Raw genomic sequence first — 23,541 nt, forward strand, 5'->3', positions numbered from 1 at the left:
CAAATGTATGGAAATCAGTTATTGTGCTCATAAGGGCGGGGATAGTAGTAATGTTAATAATTGTCACCATTTCAAGGCTTCCTTACCTAGCTAAGATTCTTGAATCCTTGGTAAATGTACAATGTTGAGAAATGTATTTTGAATGTAAACAAATCAGGATTTAGTTCTGGGCATAGCACTATTACAGCAACCACTTTAGTTGTTAAGGATCTTATCAATGCTTTAGACACTAAAATTAAATGGGCTGCTTTGTTGTGGACCTGTCAAAAGCTTTTCATACTGTCATGCTATTTTATTGAATAAGTTGTCCTCGATAGGCCCGAGCTCTGACACCTGTTCATTGTTTCATGATTATCTTAGAGACAGAACTCAGGCCATCGTGATTGATGGGGTTAAGTCTGAATTTCTTGATGTACATACATTTTTTGAGACCTATTCCCTTCACTACTAATATAAACACCATTGGTCAATCTGTTAAAAATAGTTAACTTCATCTATATGCGGATGATACCAGAGGTGTAAAGTACTTAAGTAAAAATACTTTAAAGTCCTAATTAGGTATTTTTGGGGGGTATCTGTACTTTACTTTACTATTTATATTTTTGACTACTTTGACTTTACGACATTCCTTAAGAAAATATTGTACTTTTTACTCCATACATTTTCCTTGACACCCAAAAGTACTCGTTACAATTTGAATGCTTAGCAGGACAGAAATATTTTACCTTGTCCATTCACCCTCTGAATGGCACACATACACAATCAATGTCTCAATTGTCTCAAGGCTTAAAAAATATTTGTTAACCCATCTCCTTCCCTTCATCTACACTGATTGAAGTGGATACAACAATTGACATCAATAAGGGATCATAGCTTTCACCTGGATTAACCTGGTCAGTCTATGCCATGGAAAGAGCAGGTGTTCCTAATGTTTTATATACTCAGCGTAGATGAGATGGTTAAGAAGCTAGGATTTAAATTGGGTTTTTCTACAGAAACAGATTGTGCCTTTCTCAAAGCAGTAGGAAGCAGATTATTCAGTCAACCTTTTTATCTGTTCTTGATTATGGTGATATTATTTATCAAAGTGCAGCTGGTACTGCACTTAAACCATTGGATGCCATCTCCCATACCAACTCTTGGATATTCTAACCCTGGGCTGGAGTCCAATAGGAATTACACATCACTTTGCAAGCCAACATATAGTGACGTGCAGGTAGGGTTGCAAAATTCGGGTACATTTCCCAGGTTTTCCAGAAATCCCAATTGGAAGATTCCTGGAAATCCTTCAACCAGGATTTATTTTCTCAAATCTGTGAATTTTGGGAAAGTTAGCGTAATTTAGCTAGGCATCAAAATAAGGCCTTATGAGATATGCAATATATTGTCATAAAAAGTTTTATATATTTATAACATTTGCCTAGGAACTCACTTGGTGAAGGCCACAGGACTTCACAAACGGGACATTAAAAACTGTAATATCTTATGTTTCACCGAGTCGTGGCTGAACGACGACATGAAGAACATACAGCTGGCGGGTTTTAAACTGTATCGGCAGGATAGAACAGCAGCCTAGGGGTAGCGGTCTATGTATGTTGGGAAACAACACCTGGTGCACAATATCTAAGGAAGTCTCAAGGTTTTGCTCGCCTGAGGCAGACTATCTCATGATAAGCTGTAGACCACACTATCTACCTAGAGAGTTTTCATCTGTATTTTTCGAAGCTATCTACATACCACCACAGACCGATGCTGGCACTAAGACCGCATGTTCCGGGATTCATCCAATGGCATTGAGGAGAACACCACATCAGTCACTGGCTTCATCAATAAGTACATCGATGACATCATCCACACAGTGACCGTACATACATACCCTAACCAGAAGCCATGGATTACAGGCAACATCCGCACTGAGCTAAAGGGTAGAGCTGCCACTTTCAAGGGGCGGGACTCTAACCCGGAAGCTTATAAGAAATCCCGCTATGTCCTCCGACAAACAATCAAACAGGCAAAGCGTCAATACAGGACTAATATCGAATCGTACTACACCGGCTCCGACACTCGTCGGATGTGGCAGGGCTTGCAAACTATTACAGACTACAAAGGGAAGCACAGCCGAGAACTGCCCAGTGACACGAGCCTACCGGACGAGCTAAATTACTTCAATGCTCACTTCTAGGCCACTAACARTGAAACATGCATGAGTGCATCAGCTGTTCCGATGACTGTGTGATCACACTCTCCGCAGCCGATGTGAGTAAGACCTTTAAACAGGTCAACATTCACAAAGCCGCAGGGCGAGACGGATTACCAGGACGTGTACTCCGAGCATGCGCTGATTAACTGGCAAGTGTCTTCACTGACATTTTCAACCTCTCCCTGTCTGAGTCTCTAATACCAACATGTTTCAAGCAGACCACCATAGTCCCTGAACCCAAGAACACGAAGGTAACCTGCCTAAATGACTACCGACTCATAGCACTTACGTCTGTAGCCATGAAGTGCTTTGAAAGGCTGGGCATGGCTCACATCAACACCATTATCCCAGAAAACCACTCCAATTTGCATACCGCCCTAACAGATCCACAGATGATGCAATCTCTATTGCACTCCACACTGCCCTTTCACACCTGGACAAAAGGAACACCTATGTGAGAATGCTATACATTGACTACAGCTCAGAGTTCAACACCATAGTGCACTAAAACTCATCACTAAGCTAAGGACCCTGGGAATAAGCACCTCCCTCTGCAACTGGATCGTGGACTTCCTGATGGGCCACCCCCAGGTGGTAAGGTTAGGTAACAACACATCCGCCATGCTGATCCTCAACACGGGGGCCCCTCAGGGGTGTGTGCTCAGTCCCCTCCTGTACTCCCTGTTCCCTCATGACTGCACAGCCAGGCACGACTCCAACACAATCATTAAGTTTGCCGATGACACAACAGTGGTAGGCCTGATCACCGACACTGACGAGACAGCCTATAGGGAGGAGGTCAGAGACCTGGCCGTGTGGTGCCAGGACAACAACCCCTCCCTCAACGTGATTAAGACAAAGGAGATGATTGTGTACTACAGGAAAAGGAGGACCGAGCACACCCCCATTCTCATCGATGGGGTTGTAGTGGAGCAGATTGAGAGCCTCAAGTTCCTTGGTGTCTACATCACCATCAAACTAACACGGTCCAAGCACACCGAGACAGTCGTGAAGAAGGCACGGCAAAACCTTTTCCCCTTCAGGAGACTGAAAAGATTTGGCATGGGTCCTCATATCTCTAAAAGGTTCTACAACTGCACAATCGAGAGCATCCTGACTGGTTCCATCACTGCCTGGTATGGCAACTGTTCGGCCTCCGACCGCTTTGCACTACAGAGGGTAGTACGTACGGCCCAGTACATCACTGGGGCTAAGCTTCCTGCCATCCAGGACCTCCATGCGGTGTAAGAGGAATGCCCGAAAAATTGTCAAAGACTCCAGCCACCCTAGTTATAGACTGTTCTCTCTGCTACTGCACGGCAAGCAGTACCGGAGCACCAAGTCTAGGTCCAAAATGCTTCTTAACAGCTTCTACCCCTAAGTCATAAGACTCCTGAACAGCTAATGAGAGGCTACCCAGACCCCTCTTTTACACTGCTGCTACTCTCTGTTTATTATCTATGCATAGTCACTTTAACTCTACCTACATGTACATAATACCTCAATTACCTCAACTAACCGGTGCCCCCGCACATTGACTCTGTTCCGGTACCTGTATATAGCCTCGCTATTGTTATTTTACTGCTGCTGTTTAATTATTTGTTACTTTTATTTAAAAAATATATATTATTTATTTTTTACTTAACACTTATTTTTCTCAAAACTTCTTACAGCATTCTCGGTTAAGGGCTTGTAAGTAAGTATTTCACAGTTGTTGTATTTGGTGCATGTCACAAATTTGATTTGATTTGACTGAAAATCTAAGAATTTAATAATCATGTCTCTCTCACTTACCAATACAGTCATGGGTGGTAACTATAATTCAATCAAAAAGGCAAGACACACTGGGACATTTTATTGGAGGTGTGGCCTTAGTTGGGGTGTTACACAAAATGTTCACGCTGATACAACTCAAATCTGGACCCCCCTATAGTGTCACAGTGACTCGATTGGTTTGAGTAATGACTACAAAATCACTTTGTGAGTGTACACTCAGATATTTTAAGTACAACGGGTTTCCCCAAAGGTTTTTAATAATGACAGCACATTGGGGTTTACAGTGTTGCACCATTCTACTATAGTGAACAGCTACCACTAAATGGCAGTCATTAGGCTTTATAGGCAATTGAGTTATCTGGTTTCTTCAAGATAAAATCACTACGTTTTAGAGGCATTGCCAAGCAGCTGCTTTGGATATTGAGTGCGGAATGTCTTTTCCAATCCCCTTGGCCTTTTTTGAGGCACGGCCAAGCAGATATAAATGCGTGGGATATAGTCTGCCACAAAGCCACTGTTTTCTACCATCATTGAAAAAAGCTCTGTCTAAGGCAGCTTTCACTGGCCCTTCCCATAGGGCGGCGCACAATTGGCCCAGCGTCGTCCGGGTTAGGGAAGGGTTTGGCCAGGGTAGGCCGTTATTGTGAATAAGAATTTGTTCTTAACTGCCTTGCCTAGTTAAATAAAGGTTAATAAAATAAAACATTCTAATGGCAAGCTAATGGTGCTGAAGGAGTGGAACACATATTCTGATTCCATTGGAGAATAAAATAGGTATTAGGTTAGGTAAAAAGTATTAGGTGTTTGGTATTAGGACATGCAACAATGGAAGTTGTGTTAGAGTCACTTGGAATTGGTGTCAGAGACACTTGGAGATGGATGTGTGACTGTCCTAATATGGACACTATATACATTGATTATTGACGTCATATCCGTCCTGATGTCAGCCTCTGACGAAAACCATGAAGAAGTTTACCTGAAGAAATAAGCAGAAGGCGTCACAACTGGGTGAGGTAGTCACCAGCTGTAATAATTGCATAAAATGTCTGTCACAGTATGCAATCATAATAACAGCTTGGATCATATGGTGGATGTGTCACATAAAGTGTTACTGATTCCAGATAAGCTTGGTAGATCAGACACACACTCCAAACTATCAACAAGTCATGGGAGCGTTTAAAACCTTCTATTACAGACATTGAAAATAGTTTTAGACAATGGTTATGACTGTACTTCACACAGACTTTTATCGTGTCCTGTTTTTCACTGCAGGTGATAACTGTAAAAACAGATAATATTATGCGGCAGATGCACACAGAGGAAAGTGGAGCACCAGGCGTTTAGTTTCAAAGGCATCCAATTTTACACACGGGATAATGGCATAGAAGTTACTTCAAGTAATATGTGAATCTCATTTTGAGAATGAATGGGGCATTCTTATATCCTCCCAGCATAGTTCAAAATCATTAGAGGGACTTTTTAAACTGGGTCAGGATTCTCAGTATTTACCACAGTATAATTGTTACATGGTAATCCTATTAAATGCCCAGCGCAGTCAAAAATTTGATTTTCCTGTGTTTTATATATAAATTATTCATAAAATACAAGGTTGGACTAATACTGTAAAATTGTGAAAATTATGATAATGCCCTTTTAGTGTAAGAGCTGTTTGAAAAGACCGCCTGAAATGTCAGCATATTTTGGTGGGATGGAGTTTTGGCCTGCTTAGTGACATCACCAAGCGGTAAATTAGTAAATAGACCAATAAGAAAGAAAGTTCCAAATCACTCAGCCAATAACATCTAGTTTTCAGTTTTTCCCTCCCCACTCAGACCTCTCCCAGACAGTCCTATCTAAATTCTGGCTTGAGAAATTGCTCTTTGCTAAGAAGCTATTTTCGTTTCGTTTTGACAATTTTGATTGAAAACAATTACAGTAAGGTACTTAATTGTTACCCTGAAATTATTTGAAATTGAGATAAAAACGGCTGCATTGGAGACACTAATGTGTAAGATGTGTTTTTTGTTTGGTTTTGGTAAGTGGTTATGATTATACCTCCAATAAAAACCAGAACATGAGATTAAGGTGGAATATTGTCAATTATGAAGGATTTTCAGACAAACCAGGAATCAAGCCTAAATTCCCTGGTTTTCCAGATATCCTGGTTGGAGGATTACGGATTTCTTGCTTATTCCCTCCTGATTCCGAGAATCCTTCAACAGGGATTTCGGGAAAACCTGGGAATTTATTGAAAGTTCACAGAATTTTGCAACCCTACTAATTATCTTATCATATTTTTAACCTAATGACAAGACGGTAATGTTGATGTCAGTGTATTAGATTTTTTCCCCTTCTCAGAGTGTTGCCAGTATTCATCGTTCTCTGTCCAATGGATAATCCCACATGATCAAATACTACAGTTTAATATAGAATACTACAGTAATGTCCTCAAAACCACTACAGTCCACAAAAACACTACCGTTTTTGAACTATAGTAACGCTGCAGTATCAATTTGCATATACCCTTCCCATTCCCCTACCCAATATCACAATTTGTGCCACCCATAAGTGAGAAACCTACATGCCAAGTATAGACCATATATTGTGTTCCCTACAGATTATAGAAGAGAGCAGAACTGCTGAACCGATCCATTCAGACCCCAGTCCTACCTACAGTACCTATCCTGAGCAAGGCAGTTAACCCACTGTTCCCCAGGCTCCGATGACYTAGATTCACAGGGGTTGGGTTAAATGTGGAAGACAAATTTCAGTTGAATGCATTCAACTGACTAGGTATCCCACTTTCCCTAACAGGTTATGGAGAATTTGCTCTTTTAGTGTTTCCTCAAGGAGAACACTTCTATGTCAAAGATAATAAAACAAAACACTATAGTAAATACTCCAGTATACTAAAGTCAGCAAAAACAGTACAATATATATATTTTTTTTTACTAGAGTATTTATACTATAGCAAGTCCGCAAGAACACTACAGTGAATTGGAGCTCTGTTACCCGACCCGAGCCCGATGGGCCCTGACATTATACATTGGGTTAGGGCCGGAATTGGCCTGTTTTTTCATCAATAATTAGAGTAAGGTTAGGGCTCGGCATCACTAAATTGATAATTAACATTTTGAAGCTGAGCCCATATCATGGTGTCAGAAGTGCTTCAACCTCAATGTGGTCAAAATCCACAGGAGAGATTATTTGACCAAAATAATGAACTGAATGCTGATTCGCTGACAGCCGTGGTATACCACAGGTATGACAAAACCTTTATTTTTACTGCTTTAATTATATTGGTAACCAGTTTATACTAGCAATAAGGTACCTCTGAGGTTTGTGGTATTATATGGCCAATATACCACAGCCAAAGGCTGTATCCAGGCACTCCACATTGCGCGTAAGACCAGCCGTTAGCCGTGGTATATTGGCCATATACCACACCTCCTCATGCCTTATTGCTTAAGTATACTATAGTATTCTTTCATGAGGGAGACTGCAGAGAAAGCCAGCAGAGAGGACCCAGTGTATTACATCCTCCAACAGCATGATTTTCAGAATATAATTTTATGCAGCACTGCAACTTCAATTCATCAGAAATGAATATGTCTCTCTGCTTATGTATCCTGTGGGCACTCACCAATTGCACATGAATTGTCGAGTGCCATTTTGTAAAGTGTCAAATGCTTCAATGTCAAAGGAAAAGGGACGAATCAAATTCTCTGCCATATGTGGCGAATGAGGAGGTCTGCAAACAATTTACAACAGCTGGCTTCTAGAAAAAAGAGTGTTTTCACTGAGGCTTTGGATCACTTTGGCTCTGCCTAATTCAATGGTCATTAAGGACAATGAGCTTACAGTAATGCCTATTAACAAATACACGCGTACATAGATGCAGGCACACAAACATGCACACACATGCAGTGTTAGTAATTACCAATCATGTCTAAGTGTTTGACAAATGTGTCAAAAGCCTTTGCAACATGATTGCAGACAGTTTTCTATGATTCTTGCAAGCAACCGTATAAACGTGGACAATATTGCGTTACAAATATTGTTCGCCGAGGAGAACAAGGCGATATGAAACATTTGTGTCATCTCTGACTACATTACCTTTAGCAAAGAGTATTGATATTTATTCACAATAAATGGAGATACAGGAAAGTGATAATGAAGAAAGCAACCAAGGGGGACTACATGGAAGCAAAGGCACCTTGCTTGCCAACCTCATTTGTCTTTTCCATCCATAAGTTTCCAGTACAGAGAGATCAGAGTCGATGCTCTTGAACATACCCCCAGATTCATTGCCTAGAGACCACATGCCCTGTTTCTAATGCTGGTTTGTCATTGGCTAATGGTTATTGGTTCATTTGCAATGAGGAGAAAATGGAAATGTGTGAAAAGGTTTGTTTTCTTGACTTTTTAACCTTACACATACCTTTCATCAAACCAATTTAAGTATTGATCAAAAGGCCTAAAACTGACGTATATGTTTTGCACTTCAACTGTTTTGCAGCCTTTCCTTTCATGATTGACCTTCTTTCATGGACTCCTGACATCAATCTTGTCCAGAAATGGATCCCCTCTTAGACTATGAGCGTCTTCGATAGTGAATGAAAGGCAGCATAGAGGGGAGAAAGTTTGTGTTTTGCGAGTCAGTCATACAGTCTTGTTACTAAACCAGTGTCCACCAGTGATCAGAGTGATGAGCTAGTTTCCCCAAGTGATCAGGTGGATCAGGGGACGGAGTCTCTCAAGGAGAGTTTTGAGGTATCCCTTGTTTGTGAAGTTTCTCATGTTCAGAGGAGTGTTGATGGCAAACCAGATAGGGAGGATGATTTTTGTGGGGACATTTTTTGCCTAGACAGTGGTTCCCAGAAAATAGTTCTCCCCAGTCAGGAAGGTGAGTCTTGTGTGTCTCTAACTGAGACCTGTGCAGAGAAATGTGATGTAGTGTTGCCTCGGCAGATTGAGGATGAGGTTSATTCAAGTGTCACTGAGCAACTAGGTGGTCTTAGTGGTATGATAATGGATTTGATTCCCCCAAGTGATCTGTTAGACTCAGAGATTGTCAGTGATTCTTTTGTTCCTTTAGCTGACACGTTCTTAGCCTAAGTAGAGGAGGTTGTGGTCAGCAGGCTGACCATGAGGTTGTTTGGGTGTCAGGTGTTGATTTGGCTGACACACTTCTCACTGCGCTATGGGAGGGAGGAGATTCTTCCCAGTCGTGTTGTGAGGATCCGTTGGAAGATCCGGTCTGGGTTTTGCAGGGTGACATGGCTGTGTCTTGTGATGAGAATCAGGAGCTTGAAGAAGTAAGGTTGGTGGAGAAGCCAGATCCTCCGGTGTTGTCACTTCCTGTCATTGAGGAGCAGTTGACAGTTCCTGCAGCATGTAGACCTAGTGTGTTTAGTGTTAAGGTGGAGGAAAGTGAGGAGGATATGGCTAGAGGTTCCCCTCCAGTGAGTGTGCAGGGCTGGAGCAAAGAGGCATTGGGCAACATGGATGGTGTTCCTAGTGAATGTTGTGGTCGATGTTCGAGTGTCCCTGCTGATGGTTGCTTCAAGTCTCTCATTGTTGCCTACGTATCAGATGGAGCTTGGCGCTTGTGACCATAGGTCGAGTGAATGGAGTTGGTCTCTCAGTTCAGAACCAAAGGGATTACAGGTTGTCCTATGGTTTGTTCAAGTCAGATACTTTTGGCAGGAAGAAATTACCTGAATGCAGAGCAGTGCATTTGATGGTTTTTATTTTGACTGGCTTCTTGTTTTGAGAATGGCTTTATCTCAGAGTTGAGTGTTTCTGTAGTCAGGTTGTGTAACTGCAGCTCTAGTGTTTATAGTGTACATATTGTGTCTTGGCAGTTAAATAAGTTTAATAGAAAATAAATAGGAGGGGAAAAAGTATTCAAGTTTTGACAATTCAGGAAAATAGAAATGGGTGACAGTAGCTAGGTTTAGAAATGGGTGACAGTAGCTAGGTTTAGAAATGGGTGACAGTAGCTAGGTTTAGAAATGGGTGACAGTAGCTAGGTTTAGAAATGGGTGACAGTAGCTAGGTTTAGAAATGGGTGACAGTAGCTAGGTTTCAATACAATAGGCAACAGATTTTCATGCAGATATTCTAAACTCCACGTAAAAACAATATGTACATTTTTTCACCAGAGATGTGTTACCATCAAATTGACTTGTTACAGATAAAAGGCTGTGTGATGATGTAGTGCACATAAAAATAACGTTTGCTTCCCAGAGTCAAAGTGTGACAACCACACAACAAACACATCATCGCGTGACTCCAAATTTACTTTGATACGATGGTTATTATATCAATATATGGCATAAAGGTGTTCCCACCACGATTTCTCGCATAATTCATTTTAGTTCTTAGTTTTGTCGACATTTTGGAATGTTTCCAGACAAATGTGCAGTTTCCATCAGGCCTGTCGTGACATTTTTATATCACATAAACCTGGTTTATGTGACTTTTTATATTTTGGGATGTGTTGGGGAATAGGTTAGGTAGTTTAGACAGCACACTACAGCTCACTACCACGTCCACACTCCAGGGGACAGCATCAACCTTGTCCAGATGCTGAGKCTGGTTGATAAGCACATCGGGTGCTGCCAATTAGTGTGATCGTCAGTCAGGGTTTCAGGTTTCAAGCCATGGGGCTGCTGCTGCTGTTTGGTGGCAACGACGCCTTTAGTTTGTTTTTGAGTCTTTATTCCGGGCATGCCTTTGGTATTTTTTCCTTTTGTACATATTTATCTTTTTTTACCATCTGAACAAATGTGACCCGTATCAGGAAACTAGGCGTATGTCGCGTGTCACTACTTCACAGAAGCACCATTTGAACGTAAACCTTTTTAAAAATCTAAATGCATTTCTGGGCAGAAATGCCCTCTCGAACATGTGAACTTTTATGTGCCTTAATAACAAACTTGTATGCCATCTGTAAATACGAATACAATTAGTAAATGACGTGCCTATTTGGTTTAGCCATGGAAAAAGAGGGAACCTTCCCGCTAGTCATGATTGGCTGAGATAATGAGTGGGCTGGACATGCCGAGAAATGAGTTTGGATTGGTCTGCCATGTAGCTCGCTTCTGTCTATAATATGAGCAGGTCAGTATGTGTAGGTAATCCTTTCTAACGCAGCTTTTTTGAAAGATATCACATAGTAGACCTGCATAAGTGTTGCTCTCCACTTTCTGGAGGACAGAGTTTTGAAATCAGTGGAATTAGAGTATGATAGCTATGGAGATGGAGAAAATTCTGCTGTTTAATTGCAAATATGCAGACGGAGTCGTAAAGAGAACACACAAAAGGTTCCGGATTACATCTTCAAACTAAGGGCAACCATGGCATCCATGACAGAGCGGGAGAAGCGTCCATCCATGTATACGGTTAAGATAGTCTAGCTAGCTACATTTTCCGATATTACACGTTTCTAATTTAGTCAGAAAGTCGTTTTCATTTCAAGTTAAAGTGTACTGTTAGCTAGCTAGCTAACGTTAGCTGGCTGGCTAGCTATCTGACGTTACCTGTATGATGTGTGTAGTAATATTATTCATATCTCAGAACATTTGCATTGCTAGTTATAGCCTAATGTTAGCTAGCAGATTCATGCAGGGTAGTAACGTTATGAGTTGGGATTATGGGTCATTGTTTAGTTAGTAACATGTCAAAACAAAAGACTCCACTATGCAAGTAACTATTTCAATATGGAATGGGTGTAGAAAAAGAAAAGCTCTCCAGTAGGTACCAAAAACATTCAAGGGCCATTTTCTCAAAAGTGAGGTTACAAGTTGATCGACTTTCAAAGCAGAATGGCTTTCCCATTGTTCCTCAACTGTAGTGTATGATATACCATACACTACAGAGTCTCTTTAATCCAATGTAAAAAATGACATTTATATTGTTACTACATAAGACCAAATCGAGCCAGTCGGTCACAAATAATAATCCACTTGGACTGGAAAGAGGTCAAGAGAGACAGAAGGTAAGGTTGCTGTCTCTCTGGGCACATATACAGTACATTCAACACCTAGGTGCTTACACTGATTTCTCACATAGATGCATATCAAAAATCAGGTTACAGACCAGTTAAGTAGGCCTAAGACCCAAAGACATAACGAGTACAGCACAATCAGTAGGCTAGTTATCGGTTTCGTAACATAGGTTAGGCTTGGACTGAACCTACAGGACAGTAGATCTCCAGGAAGAGGTTTGGGCAGCCCTTCTTTATGCCCTTAAAAAACAGATCTTCTGTAAAAGCATGAAGCAGATTGGGCCATGCTCATCCAAGACAGTACCAATAATTACATCAGGTAAAAGCCTTTTGCCAGTGGTAGACAGGACATTGGCCAATGTCTTAACCCAAACCTTACAAGAAAACCTATGCTCATCCCTGCATGTTCACTTTACATTGTATACAATCCATTGCTGTTTGTAGAACTTTCCCATCCCACTGGGTAAGCAAACCTTTAGGATTCTGACTTTTCTCCCCACTGATTACGTGATCACTCCACTGACAGACAGCAATCAGGAATAATGTAAGATTGTTCCCATTGAAAGACATATCACAGCAAATGGAATGCCATACGTTTTCCCCTGTATAATAGTCTGATTGCCACTCATCATGAGAGCTGCCAAGAGCCAAAAACGTCAGTCCACAATGCCATAGAGCTGTCAATCATCCACTGACACTGCCAAATTAGAGGGCACAGACCTTCAAGCCTCCAACAGGAACTTTCCTAACTGGCAATTTTGTCTCCCCCAAGAAACAAATTAGAACACAATTTGGAAATAAAAGTGGATCGTTGAAGGAAAGTAGACAACTTGATTGACGGCCGCTGTCACTTCTGTGTTGTCTGTGCTGTGTCGTGTAAAAATAGCAATCTTACAACAACATTGAATGGGAGAGTGGATAAGGCAGCAAAAAGAATATCAAGCTGTTGATCAGATTGTGACAGTGCAGCAGGCACGGTGTAGGCCGCACAATGCAGCACTCATTTGCAAACTGCAAAGTCTTTAGTATTTACCATCGTTTTAAATTAGGAATGTCCAATATGAAGTTTCTGACAGTTGGACGAATGGACACTCGTAACCTCCTCCATATAACATGTGCCCCCTTTAATGGCCCACATTGATCCATTTGGCCCGGCAGTGCATTGTCCTCTACATGCACTGTTTTCCTCATGCATACATCTTCTAATCCTTTTAGAGAGGCTGGCAGCCAAAGATGAAGGGGCAGCGTTGAATAATTCACGGTTGTCCCCGATAAAAAAGAAGTGGAGACACAGGCTTGTAGTGCACTGAATCAATATTAAACTTGAATTGATCACATGCAAATAAGGGAATGACTGAGGGCAACTACATATACGGTATTAAGGGAATGGCTGATGCCCCCCCCCCCCCCACTGGGATGTGGACTGTAAAATGTCAACAGCAGTATTGAAAATATAATTTAGCTAATATTGTTCTCAGTGATGGCTGCTCTCCTGTCCTGTCACTTGTCATCCTCCACACTGTGAGGTGAGGTGCCTTTCTGCTTCAGTAGCTGCTTCAGTTACATTTCCTCATGTTCTTGGCTGACACCACTGAATGTGATACTCAATATTCACACCAGATAGAATAATCCCCATTCGATGCCTTGGAGGTTCTCTCATTGATTGTTTGATATTTAGTCATGCTTGTTTAGCTCAGTTATGTATAATTTGGTTTATTGGACTTATTTTCAAATGTGTAGTCAAAATATAGCCCAGTCACTTAGCAGTCACTTTACTGCAATTCTTACAGACATAAATGCTTTTTGGGAGTGGTCCATAATCAGAAGCGACAGAGATGGAGGCAAACTGGGAAAAGAGTGGAGAAATGTCACTCTAGAACGCATTTAAGTTCCTACACACGTCTGAGAATTTCTTTCCGAGGCAGCCAAACATCCCTCATCTTCTTCCTTTCTTTCTTTCATTACAGCTCGCACATAAATGCCAAGTAAGATAACCCGCCATATCTCTGCATTTCCCTGACATTAACAGACAGTCTCAGCTAAAGACATTGCTTATTGGTTTTCACAGAAGTGATTTGTGATGCTTTTGTTGGTGCTGCGTGTCCGTCTATGGCTCCTGTAATGACAACTAAATTAATATTGGTTTCCTTTCTCTGTTATTGCCCAATTCAATAGAGTAGAGTTGGTAGATCAACATTGCCACCATAATGTATGCATTGCATTGAAATGGAGTATGGTTTTAATTACACTCAATTCCAATCACGCAGAATGACACCATCTGGTTTGTTGGTGCTGCTTTATTCATACAGGGCTTTCATTAAACAGTTACCCTTTAACTCTGGGTTGTAATGAGACAAAAGTTAGCAGGAAAATGATGATATTCAATTTAAATATTGGAAAATCTGGGCATTTGTTTTAGGGTGGTTGTATATTAATAAGGATTGGCCCCTTTTTTCCAATTTTTGCCTAAAAAGACATATCCAAATCTAACTGCCTGTAGCTCAGGCCCTGAAGCAAGGATATACATATTCTTGGTATCATTTGAAAGGAAAAGCTTTTAAGTTTATGGAAATATTGAGAATATAACACATTAGATCTGGTAAAAGACAATACAAACCAAAACAACTGTTTTTTTCTTTGTACCATCATATTTGAAATGCAAGAGAAAGGCCATAATGTATTATTCCAGCCCTGGTGAAATGTAGATTTTGGCCACTAGATGGCAGCAGTGTATGTGCAAAGTTTCAGACTGATCCAATGAACCATTGCATTTCTGTTCAAAACGTTGTATCGAGACTGCCCAATTGTGCCTAATTTGTTTATTAATAACTTTTCATGTTCAAAACTGTGCACAATAGCATGGTATTATTTCACTGTAATAGATACTGTAAATTGGACAGTGCAGTTAGATTAAAATAAGTCAAAACTTCTTCAGGATCGGTGGGCCCCCTACGGGATGGTTGAGCTAACGTAGGCTAATGCGATTAGCATGAGGTTGTAAGTAACAAGAACATTTCCCAGGACATAGACAGATCTGATATTGGCAGAAAGCTTAAAATCTTGTTAATCTAACTGCACTGTCCAATTTACAGTAGCTATTACATAATCCAAGTCCTTTATACTGCAGCATTATATGTTTATGCATTGTTTAAAGGAATTAGGGCAAGCAAATTGGCTTGTCCCAGCAGTGATGAGTACACGGCAGATTGGCCAGTGTTACCTAGTGTTGATTTTTCAGTGTAACATTTCTAGTGTTGATTCTTGCGGTAAATTTACTCTGTAAATGTTAAATGAACACTCATTGGTGTAAAATAACCCCAGTGTTGGTATTACGTTGAGTGTGAGTGTGTCAGTCTTACTCTGTGGAGAGTAAAACATTCCCATCAAAACCACACACATCATTATCGTATTTCCCAGCATGCTCTACTGCAGGTATATTTTGGGGGGGGGGGATCATTCTTATTATATGTGTTTTTACAAGTACATTGTTTGATTGATTAATCTTATGCTACACATATATAATAACATACATTTGTCTTAAGTAATCCAATCAGTTAGTTCGTTTTATTCCCACCATTACTGAAATTGTTATTCCAGTTTAAAGGGTTTTGGTAGTCTCCTTTATCAATGTTTATAACTCTGATATTCAATCTGAATGCAGGTTGTGGTTGAATGAAAACTCCCACTGTTGGATATCCTAACTCTTGCTGGATTCCAAAAGGAATTATACATCAATTTGCAAGCCAGCATAATGTGACTTGCAGGCCTGATGTGGCCTGTAAACAATGAGTTTCAAGCCACTGTATTAGGGTAAACCTAGGCCATAAAAGTAAGGTTTTATGAGATATGTAATGTATTGTCATAAAGAGCTGAATTTTAATGATAACATTTGCCTAGGAACTCACTTGGTGAAGGCCAAAGGACTGAAAATGAATTCAATATTGTTTATAATATTGTAACGTCCTTAACCCAACACTAAGCGACCTTGTCAAGAGATGCGGACCTCTTGGAGTAATGGTTAAAAATACTATATGAGCAGAACACCATTGGTGCAAACTATATACACTTCGTAGTGTTAAAAAATCCTTTGATGTGTTATTGCATAACACTAAAAGTGTTAATTCCCTAACACTGACAACGTGTAACAGTGTCAGCATTAAGCACCACACTGTCAATTTAAAGAGTTACTGAAACTGTTTTAACTGTACAGAAATGAAACAAACATATAATCATAATATTGGTCTAAAATAATAAAACCAACTTTATAAGAGGTTTTAAAAATAGGTTCTATTTGACTCAAAATTCTATTACGTAGAGTAAGGCACTGTTGGTAAAATTTCATGCATGTAGTCAATGAATGATTCATAAAATGATCCAATAGATCGCTAGGTAGGTCGTCATTGGAAATGAGAATTTATTCTTAACTGACTTGCCTAGTTATATAAAGGTTAAATAAAATAGGTAGTCTCATAAAAATTGCCATCAGGCAGTAAATCACAGTTAGTACATCATTTGGCAAGTGACTTCACTGACATTTTCGACCTCTCCCTGTCTGAGTCTGTAATGCCAACATGTTTCAAGCAGACCACCATAGTGCCCAAGAACACTAAGGTAACCTGCCTAAACGACTACCGACATGTACATATTACCTCAATTACCTCGACACCGATGCCCCTGCACATTGACTCTGTACCGGTACCCCCTGTATATAGCCCCGCTATTGTTATTTACTGCTGCTCTTTAATTAATTGTTATTTATATATATTTTTTGTTGTTGGTATTTCTTAAAACTGCATTTTTGGGTAAAGGCTTGGAAGTAAGCATTTCACTGTAAGGTCTCCACCCGTTGTATTATGACAAATAAAATTGGATTCGATTTGTTGCCTCCAGTCATCCTGGCGACGAACTGTTTCAGTTTCACTCACCCAATATGTTGGACAAAAACGGATGAAAAGGGCAGTAATTGGGAATCTCAACACAATCAATCCAACTATGTAGTATGTGGCTAAGGCTATTGCTTATCTATTCACTCTTTATGCAGGTCTACTTATTATGCCAGCTAGCTACAGTCTATGACTTGATAGCTCAATCATTAAGCTAGCTGGAACCTAAAATGACACAGAGCCATGTACTGTAGCTGCTGGAAGTAGCTGCTGGAAGGATGTCATGTCATCGCCTGGAAGTGGCTGAGTGTCAGACTTCTTCTGCAAAACTTTTTCCCAGCTTCGGTGGCTACAGCTACTGGGATTGCAGTCATTTGGTTAGCTACCAAGAAATGTGACTCATTCACTAATAAAATAGCTACTCATCTACTCAAACTTGAACGACTGTTAGCATATCTCATAGTTGTCCAAATGTATTTGGCATCGATCAAATGAGCAGGCAGGCCAGCTATAAATCACATCACTTGTTAAAACGTTGGTTATTATGGGATTGGGGCAGGCTGCTGCAGGCGGGGCAGGGAACAATTCGTCATTGTATTCACAGTGCAATTTAGACTGGCAACTACACGCTGAAAAGTGTGAGGGTTTATCTACCGTCCTCTTTGCTAGATTTGAGCTAATATGGCTCAGGCWAATGTTGTTGTTGTTGTTGTGCATAGGCAACTGAGGGATAAATAGCCTACTTCTTGGTTGTTGGATTCAATTTAAAGTTCCCAAAAGTAAGACGTGGTATTTATATATTTGCAGAAAACCATTCAGGTTTCTTTTGTGACTATGGCTAGTGCTTTCTAAATAATTATCTAAACAAAGTTGCATTGTTCTGCTGCCTGTAAGCACAGTCCAGTAGTGCAACATCAATGTGAATGGCATAGGCTATATGGCATGGTCTTTTTGCATAACAGGTCTACTCTAGCTGTGATTGGTAATGGAGCACCGGGTCTGTGTAGAGTCCGACCTGGACAAGACGGACAAGTTTTATTTGCTTTTATTTACTGCTAGTGTCTATTAATTGCCCAAACGCATGGCCACTTGCTCATTCATTACTATAGAATTTTCACAAACACCGACTACTTAATTTCCAAACATTCTATGAATAATGAAAACATGAGCATATCTATGACCTCGTCACAAAATGTCATTACATTTGATGGTGCTAAATCTGTGTCAATTCCTCTTTAACACTGAAAAGTGTGGAACCATATACACACTGGTCCAGGGTAAATGTATAAAATGTTAATTACCTTAMATTTGAGCATCTGTGGCCTCCATTTAAGAACACCCTCAATTTTCTTAAAATGTGTCATTGGTGTAACCATCATTGATGTTACTACTCCTAGCCTACTGCTTAAAAATGATTGAAAGTCATTAAGCTGCCATATCAGTTGATTTAGAATAGAAAAATTCGGTTAATTTGATCAAAAATGACATGCCCAAATGCCACTGCAATTCAAGAACGACCCACCTCAAAGGTTTGCAGAGTTAGTATTGGTTGAGGCCCTGTCTTACCTTTTGCTGAGCGATGCTTCCATATGATGTTGGGTTCTGGTCGTCCAATGGCAAGACACATTAGAGTAATGTTGCTGCCCTCGTTCACTGTGATGTCCGTCGATATGTTTGTGATCTTTGCAGGTACTAAGGAAAGTGGAGAAAAAAAACATAGTACTTTCAATTATAATTTCATTCAATCATTCAATTATACATTTAGTAAGAATATAGGTACAGTACTTTTGTTAGAAAAATGTTGACCTCATCTCAACCATCACAATTCAAACCATCAAAACTATGTGGTAAGCTTACAACTCATTTATGGTCATTACCATGTAGAACATTGTACATTCTCACGAGACACTATATCATGTATAAATGTATAAATATATACTTTAGATAGGCATATGCAATTTGAATGTTGGATTTCAGTTTGCATTGACTGCTATGTGGGTGTAATAAAAGTCAAACTTGAACCTGGACTTACATGTTGCAATTGTCACATCCAGTGTAGCTAATAATGGTTATTATAATGGATAGGAAAGGCCGATAGGTAGGTAACCAGTGACTGGGGACCATGGGGTGAGTGGTTTGCTCTCCTACATCTCATTGACCTTTGGATCTCATGCTCTAATTATTATGCATTTCTAATGWTCATTTTTGGCTCATTTAGGGGACAGTTCCTAACCTACCTTTAAATGCCACAGAATATCTTTCTCCAATCCTTCCAGATTTGGCTTGTCACCTAAAACCCTCACAAACTTTTACAGATGCACAATTGAGAGCATCCTGTCGGGCTGTATCACCGCCTGGTATGGCAACTGGACCGCCCACAACCGCAGGGCTCTCCAGACACATCACCGGGGGCAAACTACCTGCCCTACAGCACCCGATGTCACAGGAAGGCCAAAAAGACCATCAACAACCACCCAAGCCACTGCCTGTTCACCCCGCTACCATCTAGAAGGCGAGGTCAGTACAGGTGCATCAAAGCTAGGACCGAGAGACTGAAAAACAGTTTCTAGCTCAAGGCCATCAGACTGTTAAACAGCCATCATTAGCACAGAGAGGCTGCTACCTACATACAGACTTGAAATCATTGGCCACTTTAATGAATGGAACACTAGTCACTTTAATAATGCAACTTTAATAATGTTTACATATCCTGCATTACTCATCTCATATGTATATACTGTATTCTATACTATCCATTGCATCTTCACCTATGCCACTCTGTAATTGCTCATTCATATATTTATATATTCTTATTCCATTCCTTTACTTAGACTTGTGTGTATTAGGTATTTGTTGAGGAATTGTTAGATATTACTTGTTAGATATTGCTGCACTGTTGGAACTAGAAGCATTTCGCTACACTCGCAATAACATCTGCTAACCATGTGTATGTGACCAATACTATTTTATTTTATTTTGATGAGACGTTCCGTTACAAATCAATGAAGAAAATACAAGTAAATTACTGAAAGTATACTGAGCAAAAATATAAATGCAACATGTAAAGTGCTGGTCCCATGTTTCATGAGCTGAAATAAAAGATAAACAAAAAGCTTATTTCTCTAAAATGTTGTGCACAAATTTGTTTACATCGCTGTTAGTGATAATTTCTCCTTTGCCAAGATAATCCATCCACCTGACAGGTGTTATATCAAMAAGCTGATTAAACAGCATGATCACTAAACAGGTGCACCTTGTGTTGGGGACAAAAAAAGGTCACTCTAAAATGTGCATTTATGGCACACAACACAATGCCACAGATGTCTCAAGTTTTGAGGGAGCGTTAAATTGGCATGCTGACTGCAGGAATGTCCACCAGAGCTGTTAATGTTAATGCCAGATAGTGAATGTGCAGTTCTCTACCATAAGCTGCATCCGACATTGTTTTAGAGAATTTGGCAGTACGTCTAACTGGCCTCACAACCGCAGACCAACTGTAACTACACCAGCCCAGGACCTCCTCATCTGGCTTCTTCACCTGCGGGATTGTCCAAGACCAGCCACCGGACAGCTGATAAAACTGTGGGTTTGCACAACTGAAGAATTTCTGAACAAACTGTCAGAAACCATCAGGGAAGCTCATCTGCGTGCTTGTTGTTCTCACCAGTGTCTTGACCTGACTGCAGTTCGGCGTCGTAACCATCTTCAGTGGGTAAATGCTCACCTTCGATGGCCACTCACGGATGAATCCTGATTTCAACTGTACCGCAGATGGCTGACAGCATGTATGGCGTCGTGTCGGTGAGAGGATTGCTGATGTCAACATTGTGAACAGAGTGCCACATGGTGGCGGTGGGATTATGGTATGGGCAGGCATAAACTACAGACAACTAGACAACTAGGTATCTGTGACCAACATATGTATATCTGTATTCCCAGTCATGTGAAATTCATAGATTAGGGCCTAATGAATGTATTTAAATTGACTGATTTCATTACATGAACTGTAACTCAGTAAAATATTTGAAATTGTTTCATGTTGCGTTTATATTTTAGTTCAGTGTAGTTCGTCTTTATGTATAGTCAATTTCACTTAAGAATTTGGTGCTGGAAATATCCGTTTTGTTGAACTCTTTACTTTTGCAAAGTAAGCATCTGAAGATGGTCAACACAACATGTAAAAATCAGAGCCTGATTTTAGTTACAGACACCTTAATCAGCCATCACTGGTTCTTATCACATCAATAATGCCATAAGTACATTACAAACCATCTCCAACCCTCTATCAACCTTAGCCAGTCAACAGTAGCAACAGTAGTCAAGTGCTTTCAAAACAGGTATAACACCTCAACCAAGGAATCTGACATTTTGTTGTAAAGCGAAGGGACACGCTAAACTACACTGCAACTCCCTCAGCGGGTCTTAACCTTTGGCAGTCTACTTTCCCTCAGTGTGACTTCAGAGCGAGGAGACCTGACCAGACTAACTGGCTGATGAAAAGCAGGGAGCAGAGTCTACACATCTCGGCCCTCCAATTCTCCCGCTGAGATGAATGGGCTGGAGAGTCTGTGAAGGAACAGTTGACTGTAGTCTAGAGGGTTGAGATCATTGTGTCAGCATTTTTCATGCTGCGGTTGGGAGCGGGTAGTAAGACAGACAACATTGGGCTGAAACTATATTTTGTCGTCCCGCAGATTATTTGGAAACGGTCGTCTTTCTGCTTTGTGTGAGTTAGCCTAGGCCTACCTATTGTATTAAAAGCACAACTTTGTCGCATTATTCACACACTCTCAAGATTCGCTGCTTCGAGTTAAGTAGCCTACCTCTCCTCTCCTAGTTGGTCGTGAGAGATCAAGTGTGCCTAGTATACTGTATGTGTGGTCTCAATTAAATAGTGTAGGATGCCTATGCATGGGCGGAGAATCACGTAGCATTTATCTTTCCAATTCAATTAAATATGACAATGAATATCCCATTGAGCATGGTGAAGTTAAAATTATTAATTTGGATGGTGTAACAATACACACAGTCACTACAAAGATACTCAGTTATTGGAGAGGAAGGAAACGCCTCAGAGATTTTACCATGAGGCCATTGGTGACTTTAAAATAGTTAATAGCTGTGATAGGAGAAAACCGAGGATGCATCATCAATATGGTAGTTACTCCACAATACTAACCTAATTGACAGATGAAAAGAAGGACGCCTGTACAGAATAAAAATATTCCAAAACAAGGCACTAAAGTAATACTGCAAAAAATGTGGCAAATCAATTCACTTTTTGTCCTGAATACAAAGTGTTATGTTTGGGGAAAATCCAATACAACACATTACTGAGTACCACTGTTCATATTTCCAAGTATAGTGGTGACTGCATCATGTTATGGATATCTCTCTAATCGTTAAGGACTGGGGAGTTTTTCAGGATAATTTTTTTTATGGAATGGAGCTAAGCACAGCCAAAATCTTAGAGAAAAAACCTGGTTCAGTGTGCTTTCCACCAGACACTGGGAGATGAATTCACCTTTCAGCAGGACAATAACCTAAACCACAAGGCCAAATCTACACTAGAGTTGCTAACCAAGAGGTAGTGAATGTTCCCGAGTGGCCGAGTTACACTTTTGACTTAAATCTGCTTGAAAATCTATGACAAGACTCGAGTCTTGGTTGTCTAGCAATGATCAAAACCAATTTAACAGAGCTTGAAGTCTTGGGAAAATATTGTGCAATCCAGGTGTGGAAAGCTTTTAAAGACTTACCCAAAGGTGATTCTAATGTGTATTGGCTCTAGGGTGTGAATAGTTATGTAAATGAGATGTCAGTATTTCAATTTCAATACATTTGAAAAGAATCTACAAATATGTTTTCACTTTTCCATTATTGGGTATTGTGTGTAGATGGGAGAGACACAAATTAAATGAATCCATTTTGAATGTAGGCTGTAACACAACAAAATGTGGATTAAGTCAAGGGGTATGAAAACCTTCTGAAGGCATTGTATTTGTCTCTGCCTGCAAATCATCCTCATAAAAGGTAGGCTATATCCTATATACAAAACGTAGCTCAAGAGAAAGTGCAAGTGTCCGCTTTCATCATTGTTGCTGCTTCAAGTTTAGTAGCCATACGTGTGAGATTAGGTGTGCGTTTGGTGTCAATTAAATAGAGTAGGCTTACTTGTCCCAAAATTGCTGTCACATACGCATAAAATAACATTACGGGACTGCGGTTGGGTTCGGGACCAGCTCTTTCAGTAGCGCCCAGCGGGTGTGGGCAGGTGCGGTATGAAAACCTGCAGGTGCGGGCGGGAGCCAATGACTAAATAAGTCCTGCTCAAACCTCTACCGAAGTCATCTAGCTTGATCATGGCGGATGCCAGAGATTAAAACATGCTCAGTTGCAGTGCCCTGATGGTAGTCAGAAATCAAGACCCCAGGAAATGCGTCACTCTGTTCATGTCAGCACAGCGTTAGGCTACTTGACATAATTTGAGTCAATTGGAGGTGTACCTGTGGATGTATTTCAAGGCCTACCTTCAAACTCAGTGCCTCTTTGCTTGACATCATGGGGAAATCAAAAGAAATCAGCCAAGACCCCAGAAAAAAAATTTGACCTCCACAAGTCTGGTTCATCCTTGGGAGCAATTTCCAAATTCCTGAAGGTACCACGTT

General features: G+C 40.4%; 1 protein-coding gene across 2 annotated transcripts in view; it reads right to left on the reverse strand.

The window, feature by feature from the left end:
* LOC111981913 (opioid-binding protein/cell adhesion molecule homolog) overlaps nucleotides 1–23,541 on the reverse strand; it is a 380,076-nt gene that overhangs the window by 52,514 nt on the left and 304,021 nt on the right. For both annotated transcript variants that reach the window (XM_024013402.2, XM_024013401.2), the window contains one exon: nucleotides 18,440–18,565. In XM_024013402.2, coding sequence (XP_023869170.1) covers nucleotides 18,440–18,565 — 126 coding nt within the window. The remainder of the gene's footprint in view (nucleotides 1–18,439; nucleotides 18,566–23,541) is intronic.

This window comes from Salvelinus sp. IW2-2015, linkage group LG20 (genome assembly GCF_002910315.2).
Source record: "Salvelinus sp. IW2-2015 linkage group LG20, ASM291031v2, whole genome shotgun sequence".
NCBI lineage: Eukaryota > Metazoa > Chordata > Actinopteri > Salmoniformes > Salmonidae > Salvelinus > Salvelinus sp. IW2-2015.